This window comes from Stegostoma tigrinum, chromosome 11, assembly GCF_030684315.1.
Source record: "Stegostoma tigrinum isolate sSteTig4 chromosome 11, sSteTig4.hap1, whole genome shotgun sequence".
NCBI classification, from domain to species: Eukaryota; Metazoa; Chordata; class Chondrichthyes; order Orectolobiformes; family Stegostomatidae; genus Stegostoma; species Stegostoma tigrinum.
In genome coordinates this window covers 8,433,401-8,447,593 of record NC_081364.1, presented here as the reverse complement: position 1 = coordinate 8,447,593, position 14,193 = coordinate 8,433,401, and the positions used below count along the sequence as shown (strand labels likewise).

The window sequence follows — 14,193 nt, the reverse complement described above, 5'->3', positions numbered from 1 at the left end:
TTTGATCAGGGTTGATTATTCAAGTAAGAGCCAAGTTCTCATTTTCTCTCCATATCCTTTGATCCCTTTAACCCTAAGAACTGTGTATAACTCCTTTTGAAAACATTCAATGTTTTGACCTCAACCGCTCTCTGTGGCAGAGAACTCCATAGGCTCCCCACTCTCTGGATGAAGATATTTCTCATCATTGTAGTCTTAATTGCCATACCTCGTATCCTGAGACTGTGACCCCTGGTTCTGGACTCCCCCGAGTTCAGGAACAACTTCTCCGTGTTTACACATCCAATCCTGTTTGGAGAAGGTGGATAAACTTGGATTGTTTTCACTGGAAAGAGAAGCGGCTGAGAAGCGACCTGATAGAAGTCTACAAAATTATGTGAGACATAGATAGGGGAGAAGGTCGGAAGCTTCTTCTCAGAGTGGAAAGGTCAACTACAAGAGGACATAGGTTCAAAGTGAGAGAGGGATTGTTTAGGGGTGAAGTGCAGGGACAGTTTTTCACCCAGAGGGTGGTGGGTCCCTGGAACGCTCTGCCAGTGGGGGTGTTGGAAGCTGGCATGTTAACAATATATAAGGCATATCTTGATAGTCAGTTGAACGGGAAGGGAGCAGAAGGATAGAAACCACACATGGGCAATAAGGCGGAGCTGATGGTCTAGTGATAATATTGCTGAACTGTTAACCTGAGATCCAGGTAATGTTCTGGGGACCTGGGTTCAAATCCTGCCATAGCAGATGGTGGAATTTGAATTCAATCAAGATATCTGGACCTAAGAGTCTAATGATGACAATGCATCCATCATTGATTTGTCAGGAAAATCCCGTCTGGTTTGCAGTTTTCCTTCATGAAAAGAAACTGCCATGCTTACCAGGTCTGGCCTAAATATGATTCCAGACTCACAGCAATGTGGTTGACTCTTAGCTGCCCTCTGGGCAATTAAGGATGGGCAATAAATGCTCCCCGACCAGTGATGCCCTCATCCTGTAAAGGAGTATGTAGTGAGTCTCAGTAAGGATTAGGAATTGGCTCAGTCTTGGTGGGCCAAGGGGCATGTTCCAGGGCTGTATTGTATTGCGTAATTTTGCATGTTTCTATAAGGTACAGCCCCATTCTTCTAAATTCCAGTGAATATCGTCCAGATCGATCTGGCCTATCTCAATACGTCAACCTTGCTTTCTCAGGAATTGCTCTGGTAAACCTGTCCTACAAAAGAACATGGAAAAATGTCCTGTGATCCCTGCATTGAGGAACTCCAGAGCCCATGATGGGTTTGGTTGTTGTCTTTCGGCATTGTAAAATATAAGCTCATGTCACTTAATTCTAACTGTGTGAAATTCTAATCTTTTCGCTTTCAGTCCATGTGCTCTCCTGTTGTGTCTTGAGACATTTAAATGACAAAAAAGAACTTGCCCATTCTTTGGACATGGGCAAGAACAAAACTGCAAAAATTTAATGATTATTTAAATGAATTAATACAGCAACCTGTATTTCAGAAGTAAGCAATTGGCTGTGCTCCACTCAGGAAGTTCAGAAATGTTCTGAGAAATTTGTTCTTTCCTGTTCTGTTGAACTAAGCATTCAATTTATCCACCCTCGGGGAGCAATTTCCCACTTTGACAACTGATGTCAGTGAGATTGCCAGGATACAGGATTGTCCGGGAATTAATGTCTAATCTGCTGGATAGAGCGGCTAGCAAGCCAGGAGAGGAAAGAAAGAACATTAAAAAGAAAGAATTACATTTTTTTGCCATTCAGTATCTGGGAACACTCTCATTTGTTTGTTATGAAAAATGTTGGAGGAAGAAAGCTGCTGACAGGAGGGTTGGTCAGAGAATGGAGCTCAGCTGGTGAAAACCCTCGTGTCCCTCTGAAGTTTTATCCTTGCCAATTGGCCTCAAGAATTCCCAACTCCAGCCAGGATTGATTATAGACTGCAACTCTGCGTGAACCTTGGCAATATCATTTGTCTTCTCCCAACTTCTGTGAAAAATGTTACTGATGCTTAAACATTCTCTTGTAGCTTGCACGTGAGGCCAGCATTTGGCTCCCATCCCTAGTTGCTCCTGTACTGTGTGGTTCCCTTGACTGTTTCAGAGGGCATAGATGTGGGTTTGGAGTTGCATGTAGGCCAGACCATATAAAGAAGGCAGATTTCCTTCTCTAAAGGATTTGGTGAACCAGGTGGGTTTTGACAACAATCATAGAATTCCTACAGTGTGGCAACAGGCCATTCAGCCCAACATGTTGACACTGCTCCTTTGAAGAGCATCCCATCCAGACCCATTCCCCATGTCTCAATATCCCTGGGAACTTTGAAAAATTTAGCATGGCCAATCCACCTACCCTGCACATCTTTGGACTGTGGGAGGAAACCAGAGCACCTAGAGGAATCCCACACAGACACAGGGATAATGTGCAAATTCCACACAGTCAAACCCAGAATCAAACCCTGGTCCTTGGCACTGTGAGGGAGCAGTGCTGACCACTGAACCACCATGCTGCCCATGGTTGTCAGTGTTACCCTTATTGAGATATGCTTTCACTTCCAGGCTTTATAAATTAAATGTTAAAACCCATCACCTGATCGGATGTGAATTGTTCCCAGAGAATTTACACAGGCTTTGGGATAACTAAGTGAGGGATTTAACCACTGCACTACCATTTCCCGTGAGCTGCCTTCTGGAACCACTGCAGTCCATGTGCCGTGGATAGACCCACAATGTCCTAAAGGAGGGAGTGCAAGGATACCCTGCGACACTGAAAAAATGGCAACATATTTCCAGATCAAGAGATGAGTGGCTCAGAGGGGAATTTGGTGGTGTTCCCATGTATCTGCTGTCCTTGACTTTCCAGATAGAAGTGGCTGTGAGTTTGGAAGTTGCTATCAAAGGAACAGTGCCAAATTGCTGCAGTGTGTGTTGTGGATGGTGCACACTAAATGTCGGTTGTGAAGAGCTTGAAATTTAAGATGGTAGATGTTATGCCAGTCAAGTGAGCTGCTTCGTCCTGGATGATGTCGATACTCTTGAGTGTTGGAGCTAGCCTGTTCTGTTAAAGCAAAGGGTATTCCATTACGCTCCTGGTTTGTCACTTGTAGATAGTGGACAGACTCTGGGGAGGCAGAATTCTTGGCTTCCATGTAACCACATCATTTATATGACAAGCTGAGTTCAGTTTCCAGTCAATAGTACACCTAAGCTGTTGATACTGGGAGATTCAGCAATGATAATACCATTGAATATCAAGAGAGATGGTTCAATTCTCTCATGTTGGACATTGTCATTGCCTGGTACTTGAGTGGCATGAGCATTGTTTGCCACTCATCTGCTCAATCTTGAATATTGTCCAGGTCTTGCTGGACATTGACATGGACTGCTGCAGTAGCTGACTAGTTGAACATGGCACATTGTCCAATCATCAGTGAGCGCCCTCAGTTCTAACCTTATGATGGAGAACCAGTGAACAGGGCATTACTGACAGAGTGCAGCGTGATAGAATTATTGATGACTCCATCATGATCCTTCAGGGCAGGAACTGTCCACCCTCCCATTGTCAGCAACATTTCTCTGTCCAACTTTAGTGACTAACGCACAAGAGCGTTCAAAGAAACTAAATGAAAAAGAAATGACCATTACAATGGTGCCATAACTGAGACACTTTTTGTGTTGGACATTGAGGTCCATGAACAACAAAGGCAGAAAGTGCTGGAGAAACTCAGCAGGTCTGGCAGCATCTGTGGAAAGAACATCAAAGTTAACATTTCGAGTCCAATATGACTTCTTTAGACTGGTTCGAAAGAAGAGTCATATTGGAGTTGAAATGTTATAAGACTGTGAGAGATAGGAGCAGAATTAGGCCATTCAGCCCATCAGCCCTCCACCATTTGATCATGGCTGTTTCTGTGTCCACAAATGTTGCCACACCTGCTGAATTTCTTGAGCATTTTTATTTCAATAGATCTTCAGCATCCCCAGCACTTTGCTTTTATTTTTAATGGAGTCCACCACCCAGAACATATTCTGTGCTCCAGCAAGCTCACTGCTCCCTTTGATGGGGAGGCAATGGCCCAGTGATATTACTGCTAGACGATTAATCCTGTAAACCCAGCCCATGATCTGAGAACCTTGGTTCAAATCTTGCGAAGGCAGATAGTAGAATTTGAATTCACCTTTTAAAAAAGTCTGGAATTAAGGCTCTAATGATGACCATGAAAATGATTGTTGTGGGGGAAACCCCTTCGGGTTCACTTGTGCCCTTTAGGGAAGGAAACTCTCATCCTTACCCGGCCTGGTTTACATGTAATTCCAGACCCAGAGCAATATGGTTGACTCTTAACTGCCTGGCAGACAATGATGAATGGGCCATAAGTGTTGCTAGCCAGAGATGCCCTCGTTCTGTGAGAGAATCTTTTAGAAATGGTGCTCAGTATGGAGGATTAATAACTGATATTGAATACAAAGTATTGTATAAACCTTGATTGCATTGAATGATGGAATAGACTCAAGGGGTTGAGTGGTCCCCTTCTGCCTCAGTGTTCCTAATGTTCTTACTGTGAGGAAGCACAGGCCGTGCGATGGGAGTGAAGTATGTGGGTGTGAAGCTGTCAGTAATGTATTTTATTTTTGTCCTCTTCCCCCAGATGATGGCGATGAGAATGTGGCTCACGTTGGTAGCAGTGATCGAGGCTGTTCTCACATCTTCCTCGGAGGCTCAGACACAGAAAGGTACCACAAGGAGTGTCACAAGAGTAAACAATAACCATCAACACTCGCCTGCAGGAAGGATCCTTTGATGACGATGTGGGCAGACCACTTAGAGCAGTTTTACTGTTGACACCAGCAAGAGTACAGCAGGAGGCAGTGAATTAAGCCAAGCAATAGGGCCATCTCATAGACAGCTGACATGGGTGGGATAAGTCTTAGAGGAGACTGGGTGAGCAAAAGTAACAGGCAGAATTTCTGGATAAAGTTCAGGATGAGTGGAGTGGAGAGCGTTGAATGGCAAAAGTTGAACCACTGGATTACATAATGGCTTGCAAGTTCGATCCCACTCCCAGGCCATTTTGACAGAGATGGGACTGGAGACCAAACTGTAGAGCTACCTGTCCACTAATGCCACTTAAAGATGCTTAAAGGCCTATTATCTAAGGCCTAGTGCCTGACGCCTCTTTGACCTCAGCTGTGGCTAGAGATGGCCCCCTGAAGTGGCATTTTCCTCCACAGAGGTGGCCTGATGGCCAAAAGAAGGTCACCATTTCAAAGGTTGGATGGAGGGTGGGGAATGGTGCTGTGGCTGTCTGGATTGTGTTTCACCTGGACTGCAGGCTGCTCCTTCTTCAGTACAGAGGGGCTTACTGTTGTCCCGGCCGTGCCGAGAGCCCACCTAGACAGTGAGCGCAGACTTTGGCTGCTGTGAGACCAATTCAGGGTAAACCATGACTGGGTGAATGTTTCCCTTACAGTGTGGACAGTGACTCTTGCTTGACCCCCTGACAGGACCCATTGACCTACAGGGCAGGGCAAAATCCATAAGTTCTGGGAGCAGATGTCATCCTTTTGACCCATCGAGTTCATTTGACCATTCAATGAGATCACGGCTGATCTGATCATTCTCAACTCCACTTTCCTGCCTTTTTCCTATAACTCTTGAGTCTCTAACTGATTAAAACTTTGCCTCTTCATCTTTGCTTTAAATGGCTTCTTCCTCACAGCGTATGCCCTTAGGCCCCAAACTCTTCCAGAAGGGGAAACAACCTCTCCACATCTATCCTGTCAAGTCTGCAATGAATCTTTTATGTTTCAATGAGATCTCCTCTTGTTCTTGTAAACTCTAATGAGTACAAGCCCAACCTACTCAACCTCTTCTCATAAGATGCCCTCCATTCTGGCGGTACCCCAGTCTAATGAAGCTTCTCTGGACTGGATGTCTGTTATCATCGTTGTGTCCTTGGATAAGATCAACAGAGACGACAGGAAGCAGGGCTTCTGGGGGACGTTACCTGCACATACCTTTAATTATGTACAGGACGAAGCTCAGCATGAAGCTCCAAGTGGAACCATCGCCCAACAAACGCAGAAAATGCTGGAGAAACTCACTTGGCCTGGCAGCATCTGTGGAGAGGCAAAGAGAGAGACACACATAGAGTTAACTTTTCGAGTCCAGAATGACTCTTTCTTGGAACAAAAACATTAAAATGCTTCCAAAAAGGAGCCATTTTCAACACTTTCAACTCTTTTTCCTTTCCACAGATTCTGCCAGACCTGCTGAGATTCTCTTGCACTTTCTGTTTTTATTTACAACATCCACAGTATCCTACTTTCACATCTCTCATTGGACTCTGTCATTGAATGATCTTGATCACTGATGATGTCGACTGGCTACTTACACATCCTCTTGCTGCATTTGGTTTTGAGCATCTTCTTCAGAAGAGACTCTTTCTTCCACTCCTGCACTGATTTTGACTAATACCAAACTGCTTTATTGCAGCACACCTGGTCTGTGACTTCCAGGTGAAACCAGCTTCATATTTAACTGTGAACGTAGGTAATTAATTTAGTTATAGTTGGGAACACTCTAATTTTATAGCCTTCTGGACCTAACATCTAAGTTCAACAATTTCAGACTACAAACCATGCCCTTAGTTTTGACACTTACACCCCACTCTCTGCAAAAGCTTCTGTATCTGTGGTTTTCCTGGTATCACTTTCAGGCAGCGTTCATCTTTATTCTATACACTTGCATTTCCCCATACAGATGGCCTAAAGGCCCTTCACCTCTTCCTGCCCCGCAGGCCTGACCAGTCCCCCTCCACCGACACCCTCATCCGCCTAGCCGAACTCGTCCTCACCCTCAATAATGTCTCTTTCGATTCCTCCCACTTCCTACAGACAAAGGGGGGGCCATGGGCACCCGCATGGGCCCAAGCTATGCCTGCCTCTTTGTAGGTTACATGGACAGTCCCTCTTCTATACCTACACAGGCCCCAAACCCCACCTCTTCCTCCGTTACATTGATGACTGTATCAGCCCCGCCTCTTGCTCCCAAGAAGAGCTCGAACAGTTCATCCATTTCACCAACAACTTCCACCCCAACCTCAAGTTCACCTGGACTATCTCCAACAGATCCCTCACCTTCCTGGACCTCTCTGTCTCTATCTCAGACTACAACCTACAAACCGATGTCCATTTCAAGCCCACTGACTCCCGCAGCTACCTGGAATACACCTCCTCCCACCCACCCCTCTGCAAAAATGCCATCCCCTATTCCCAATTCCTTCGCCTCCGCCGCATTCTGCTCCCAGGATGAAGCATTCCACTCCCGTACATCCCAGATGTCCTCGTTCTTCAGGGTCCACAGCTTCCCCCCCACAGTGGTTGAGAACGCCCTCGACTGTGTCTCCTGCATTTCCTGCACCTCATCCCTCACACCACGGCCCCGCAATAATCCCAACAAAAGAGAATCCCCCTCGTCCTCACATACCACCCCACCAACCTCCGGATACAACGCATCATCCTCCGACACTTGGGCCATCTGCAATCCGACCCCACCACCAAAGACATTTTTCCAACCCCACCCTCGTCTGCTTTCCGGAGAGACCACTCTCTCCACGATCCCTTGTCCGCTCCACACTCCCCTCCAACCCCACCACACCCGGCACCTTCCCCTGCAACCGCAGGAAGTGCTACACTTGCCCCCACACCTCCTCCCTCAGCCCTATCCCAGGCCCCAAGATTACCTTACATATCAAGCAGATGTTCACCTGCACATCTGCCAATGTGGTATATTGTATCCATTGTACCCGGTGTGGCTTCCTCTACATTGGGGAAACCAAGCGGAGGCTTGGGGACCGCTTTGCAGAACACCTCCGCTCAGTTCACAATAAACAACTGCACCTCCCAGTTGCAAACCATTTCCACTCCCCCTCCCATTCTCGAGATGACATGTCCATCATGGGCCTCCTGCAGTGCCACAATGATGCCACCCGTAGGTTGCAGGAACAGCAACTCATATTCCGCTTGGGAACCCTGCAGCCCAATGGTACCAATGTGGATTTCACAAGCTTCAAAATCTCCCCTCCCCCCACTCATCCCAAAACCAGCCCAGCTCGTCCCCGCCTGCCTAACCTGTTCTTCCTCTCACCCATCCCCTCCTCCCACCTCAAGCCGCACCTCCATTTCCTACCTACTAACCTCATCCTGCCCCTTGACTTGTCCGTCCTTCCCGGACTGACCTATCCCCTCCTTACCTCCCCACCTATACTCTCTCCACCTATCTTCTCCACTGTCCATCTTTGCTCCGCCTCCCCCTCTCTCCCTATTTATTCCAGAACCCTCTCCCCATCCCCCTTTTCTGATGAAGGGTCTAGGCCAAAAATGTCAGCTTTTGTGCTCCTGAGATGCTGCTTGGCCTGCTGTGTTCATCCAGCTTCACACTTTGTTATCTCGGATTCTCCAGCATCTGCAGTCCCCATTATCTCTGATTAGCTCTGGACCGCTGGTTTGCAATACAGAGTTATGTCGACCAGCTGAGGGTACCATAAAGGACTGTCCTTCTCAACCTGCCCCCTCACCTGAGTCATGGTGACCCTCAGATTAAACTCACCACCAATTGTCTCTCTTTAATGATTGAGGGGCACGATGGTCCTCTGGGACTGTGGTGAGTTTACATTTGCTCTGGACCCACACTTATCATCTTCTGAAACCATTACTACTCCCTTCGTCTTTTGTTCTCTGGATGACAACTTTGATCTCCCATCTTAACCTTTCCCTGATGTGCATTGTTCTCCCAAGACAGCATCATCGAAACCCATGGCTTTTCCACTTCTGTCTTTGGTCCCAAAGAAGTGTCATTATTAGACTTAAAACAATAACTGTTTCTCTCTGCACAGAGGCTGCCAGACCTGCTGAGTTTCTTCAGGACTTTCTGTATTTGCCTCATATTTGTTTCACTGCAGAGTCTGCTGTTTTGCATGTGTCTTAAATTCTCATGCAGCTTTTCACCATATTATGGAAGGACTTTAGGACCCTGGAAGAACCTTATGGTTACGTTGCAGAACTACTTCCCACATGACATAAATAGCACAGTGTGGGCAGCGTTAGATAGATCGGAGTGGAGGGTCATTAGACTAACATTGGTAAAACAGATTAGTATGTTTCATTATTCATTCATGGGATATGAGCATCGCTGGCTGGTCAGCATTTATTGCCCGTTCCTAATTGACCTTGAGAAGGTGGTGGTGAGCTGCCTTCTTGAACTGCTACAGTCCATTTGCTGCAAGTAGCTGCACAATACCATTAAGGAGGGATTTCCAGGATTTTGACCCAGCTATATTGGAGGAATGGTGATATATTTCCATGTCAGGACGGTGGTGGCTTGAAGGGGAACTTGCAGAGGGTGGTGTTCCCATGTATCTCCTGCCCTTGTCCTTTGGGATGGAAATAGTTGTGGGTTTAGAAGGTGCTATCAGAGGATGCTTTGGTGAATTTCTGCAGTGCATCTTGTAGGCAGTACACACTGCTGTGACTGAGCATTGGTGGTGGAGGAAGTGGATGTTTGTGGAGAGTGTATACGTTGTTAAGATGCAATAAATCGAGAAGGTAGTGGAGGCCAAGTCATTGACTGTATTTGATACAGAGATAGATAGATTCTTGACTGGTCAGGTGACCAAGGGTTACTAGGAGAAGGCAGGAGAATGTGGTTGAGAAACATATCAGCCATGATTGGAATAAAAATCGAAAAAACTGTGGACACTGTTACTCAGGAACAAAAACAGAAGTTGCTGGAATCTCAGTAGGTCTGACAGCATCTATGAAGAAACCAAATCAGAGTTAATGTTTCGGGTCTGGACACACTGATTTTTTTTCTTCACAGGGCCATGATTGAATAGTGGAATAGACTTGATGGACTGAATGGCCTACTTCTGCTCCTATATCCTACATTCTCAATGTCTCATGGAGTTCAACAGAAACCTAACCTTGGAGTTAGCTCTTGAATCCCAAGTCTTAGGGGTGGCTCTGAAGGCACACAACAGAAGGGGACTTGCTTTATTTTGCTTTGATCTCATGTGCCCAGTTATATGTAGAATAAAACCATGGAATCATTCAGTACAGAAAAGGCCCATTGCTCCACTGAGTCTGTACTGCCTGAAATACATTAAATTTGCACTAGTCTCACTTGCCATCACTCGGATCGTAACCTTGAATTTACGCCTTTTTACATGCTTTTCCGAGTCACAAATCTAATGTAACACATGCAGATGTGAGGGGCAAGTGTTTTTTTTTAACCCAGAGAGTGGTAGGAGTGTGGAACGCGCTGCTAGGGGTGGTGGTGGAGGCAGAAACAATAGAGGCATTTTAGAGACTTGTAGATAAGCACATGAATATGCAAGGAATGGAGGGATATGGACCAAGGGCAGGCAGAAGTGTTTAGTTTAATTTGGCATCATGCTTGGCACAGAATCATGGACCATTCCTGCCCTATACAGTTCTATGTTCTATCTGAGGTGGCAAACATGGAGATCAGTTCTTATTAGGAGCACGGCATGTCCTGGCTGAAGAAAGAGTCAACCTATACACTGGTTGTAAAGCAAAAAGCGTGGTTACTGGGACAGAAGGAAGTCATGCCTTATGCTGGGTTAACAAAGTGTGAAGCTGGATGAACACAGCAAGCCAAGCAGCATCAGAGGAGCAGGAAGGCTGACGTTTCGGGTCTGGACCCTTCTTCAGAAAATCAAATTTTCCTCTATCCATCTTCTATTCGCACCCCCGCCTCCCTATTTATTTCAGAACCCTCTTCTCCTCCCCCATTTCTGAAGAAGAGCCTAGGCCCTAAACGTCAGCCTTCCTGCTCCTCTGATGCTGCTTGGCCTGCTGCGTCCATTCAGCTCTACACCTTGTTATCTTGGATTCTCCAGCATCGGCAGTTCCTACTTTCTCGGGAAATTTTGGGAGTGTGCAGAAGAGATTTCATAATTGAGGCAGGCGTGCGATGGACAATACAATGGGGCAGCCAACATGGAGACGTAATTAAGCCACACGTTGACCCATCAAAGTGAGGTGGAGAGCTTCTAATTCACTCTTCTCCAACTTGACCTGTGAGTATTATGGGCAAGGCCAGCGCCTAACACCCATCTGTAATTGCCCTTGAGAAGCTGGTGGTCTCTGGCTAGTAACCTCTACCTACTTTACTCTCTCTTATTCAGTAGCACTGATGCTAGTTGGTCTGCTCAGGCCCAGGCTGAAGATTTAATCCTTGCTTGGATAAACTTGTCTGAGCTTTCTGACACATGCTCTGATTCCTTCCTAATGTGGTCTACAGCCTATCACGTAGCTGGGTCATTATTAAAGAAAGAAAGCTGTGATTCTGATTAACAGGATGCGGTGGGTGAGATCAAAGTGAGGTAGAGACAGGCAGAACACAAAAGAAGGGTGAAGCACTTTCCTTCCATTGCACGACGCATAAAATCCTAAGAAACAGGAGCAGGGGTAGGCCATTTGGCCCCTTCTTGTCTGCTCCCCCGTCCAGTACTCTGCCTATAATTCAGATCAAATTTTGGTCTCAAATCTACTTTTCTGGCTTCTTCCCATTGCTCTTGACTTGCCTATTTTCTCAATAATTAGATAAGTAGGCCGTGAATGTAATCAATGACTCGGTCTGCACAGCTCTTGGCAGTAGACATTCTCAAGATTGACGATCTCTGGGAAATGAAATTAAACAGGCTATCTGTTGGATTGAAACTGTGCCCCTGAGTTCGAGATTTCCTCAGCATGGGAAGTACCTCATCAAGCCCCTCAAAACCTTTCACGTTTTTTTGAAACTCCCCAGGGAATGGGATCACTCCGTCAAACCTTTCAGCATAAGACATCTCTGACATCTTTGGCGTTCAGTTTAGTTGAAGTCTGTGAACCTGAGTATTAGACTGGGGGAGGCTTATTATGGTCCACAGATGCAATACCATTTATGTTGCAGTTGTACAAGATGTTGGTGAGGCCGCACTTGGAGTACTGTGAGATAGCAAGAACTGTCGATGCTGGAATCAGAGATAACACCGTGCGGAGTTGGGAAAACACAGCAGTTTCAGGCAGCATCAGACGAGCAGGAAAGCTGACCTTTCGGGTCAGAAAACTGAAGAACTGAAGATTTTTTGTCTGAAGAAGGGTCCCAACCCGAAACGTCAATTCTCCTGTTCCTCTGATGCTGCCTGGCCTGCTGTGTTTCTCCAGCTCCACTCTGTGTTAACTTGGAGTGTTTTGTTCGGTTTAGGTCATCTTGATGTATGAAGGATGTTATTAAACTGGAAAGAATGTACGCAAAATTTACAAGGATGTTGCCAGGACTGAATTATAGGCAGAGTTTGGACAAGCTAGGACATTTTTCTTTAGAGTATAGACACTGAGAGGTTCCCTATAGAAGTGTATAAGATCATGTAGGCATGCATACGGTGAATGCACTCAGACTTTTTCACAGCATTGGGGAATCGATGACTAGAGGGCATCAGTTCAAGATCAAGATCAGTTCAAGAGGGGAAAGAATACATGAGAACCCAAAGGGCAACTTTTTTTTACACAGAGGATGGTGCGTATGCAGAATGAGCTGCCAGCGGAAATGGTTGAGGCGGGTACATTAACAACATTTAAAAGGCATTTGGATAATTACATGGAGAGAAAAAGTTTAGAAGGATATGGGCCAAATGCAGGGAAATAGGGCTAGCATGGGACATTTTGGTCAGCTTGGACCTGTTTGGGCCGAAGGGGCTGTCTCCGTGCCATAGGACTCTGTGACTCTATAACGTACATATCCAATGGACCTGCAGACTTTTGCACTGCAGAACACAAATGCAAAAATATTTCACAACTAGGCCCAGAATCAACATTCAAAACCTAACAATATTTTACAATTGTTTCACTCTTTCTTGGGATGTGGGCTTCGCTGGCAAGACCAACATTTGTTGCCCATTCCCAACCACCATTGAACTGAGTGGTTTGCTCTGATAATTTCAGAGGGCAGGTAGGAGTCACTGACATCGCTGTGGGTCTGGAGTCACGTGTAGGCCAGACCAGGTAAGCAACTCTGCTGATTCTGTTGACTTAGGTAAGCTAATTGAATAATTAGGGCTAGACCATTTAGGACTGAGATGGAGAGAAATTTCTTTACCCAGAGAGAGTGCGGAGCCTGTAGAGTTCTCTGCCACAGAAAGTAATCATAGAACATAGAACATTACAGCACAGTACAGGCCCTTCGGCCTTCGATGTTGTGCCGACCTGGCATACCAATCTGAAGCCCGTCTAACCTACACTATTCCGTGTACATCCATATGTTTGTCCAATGACGACTTAAATGTACCCAAAGTTAGATCAAGGTCAAAACATTGAATGTTTTCAAGAAGGAGTTAGATACAGTCCTAAGGGCTAAAGGGATCAAAGGATGTGGGGGAGAGGTTGACGGGGAGGGAGAATGTGGGAACTGGGTATTGAGTTGGACGATCGACCATCGCCATATTGAATGGCAGAGCAGGCTTACGGGGCTGAATGGCCGACTGCTCCTATTTTCTATGTTTCTATGTTCTAGTTGTTTCTGGAAACAACTTGTTAAAGTTGGAACACTGGGGAACGGGATGTGTCAGTGTAACTCTTGTCTCTCTCTTGTTCCAGTAACTTGCAAAAATGTCTTTGCTGCTGATATTGTCTACCTCGTGGATGGCTCCTCGAGCATCGGAAGAGTGAACTTTGAAGAAGTCAAAGATTTCATTGAAGCAACCATTCAACCATTTGTAGATGTAATTAGTCAAAATGCAGTTAGAGTTGGCCTGGTACAGTACAGTGATGACCCAAGGTAAGCTGCCTCACTCATGGTTGGTATTTTTATTTGATAGGTGATGCTTTTGAATGCCAATACAGGGTCACTGTCCAATAGGGTGCTATGCTGAAAGGAAATATGGGTTGAGGAATGTGTGCCATAGTGATGTAGCAGTAACTATGAACCTTAACAATCCCAACGTTTCTGTAGCTTTTTCCACAACCTCAATACATTGCAAGATGGTTTGCAGGCAATAGGATATTTTTGAAGTGCAGTAATAGTTGTCACAAAGTGAAACACATGAGGAAATTTGTGCCCAGTGACCTCTGAAAAACATCTAATGTGGTTCAACTGGGCCTGTATTCACTAGAATTCAGAAGGATGAGAGGGGATCCGAT

General features: G+C 45.8%; 1 protein-coding gene across 1 annotated transcript in view; it reads left to right on the top strand.

Moving 5' to 3' along the window:
- col7a1 (collagen, type VII, alpha 1) overlaps positions 1–14,193 on the top strand; it is a 443,464-nt gene that overhangs the window by 36,977 nt on the left and 392,294 nt on the right. The window contains exons 2-3 of the mRNA XM_059649672.1: positions 4,641–4,725; positions 13,651–13,831. Of these exons, the coding sequence (XP_059505655.1) occupies positions 4,641–4,725; positions 13,651–13,831 (266 nt within the window). The remainder of the gene's footprint in view (positions 1–4,640; positions 4,726–13,650; positions 13,832–14,193) is intronic.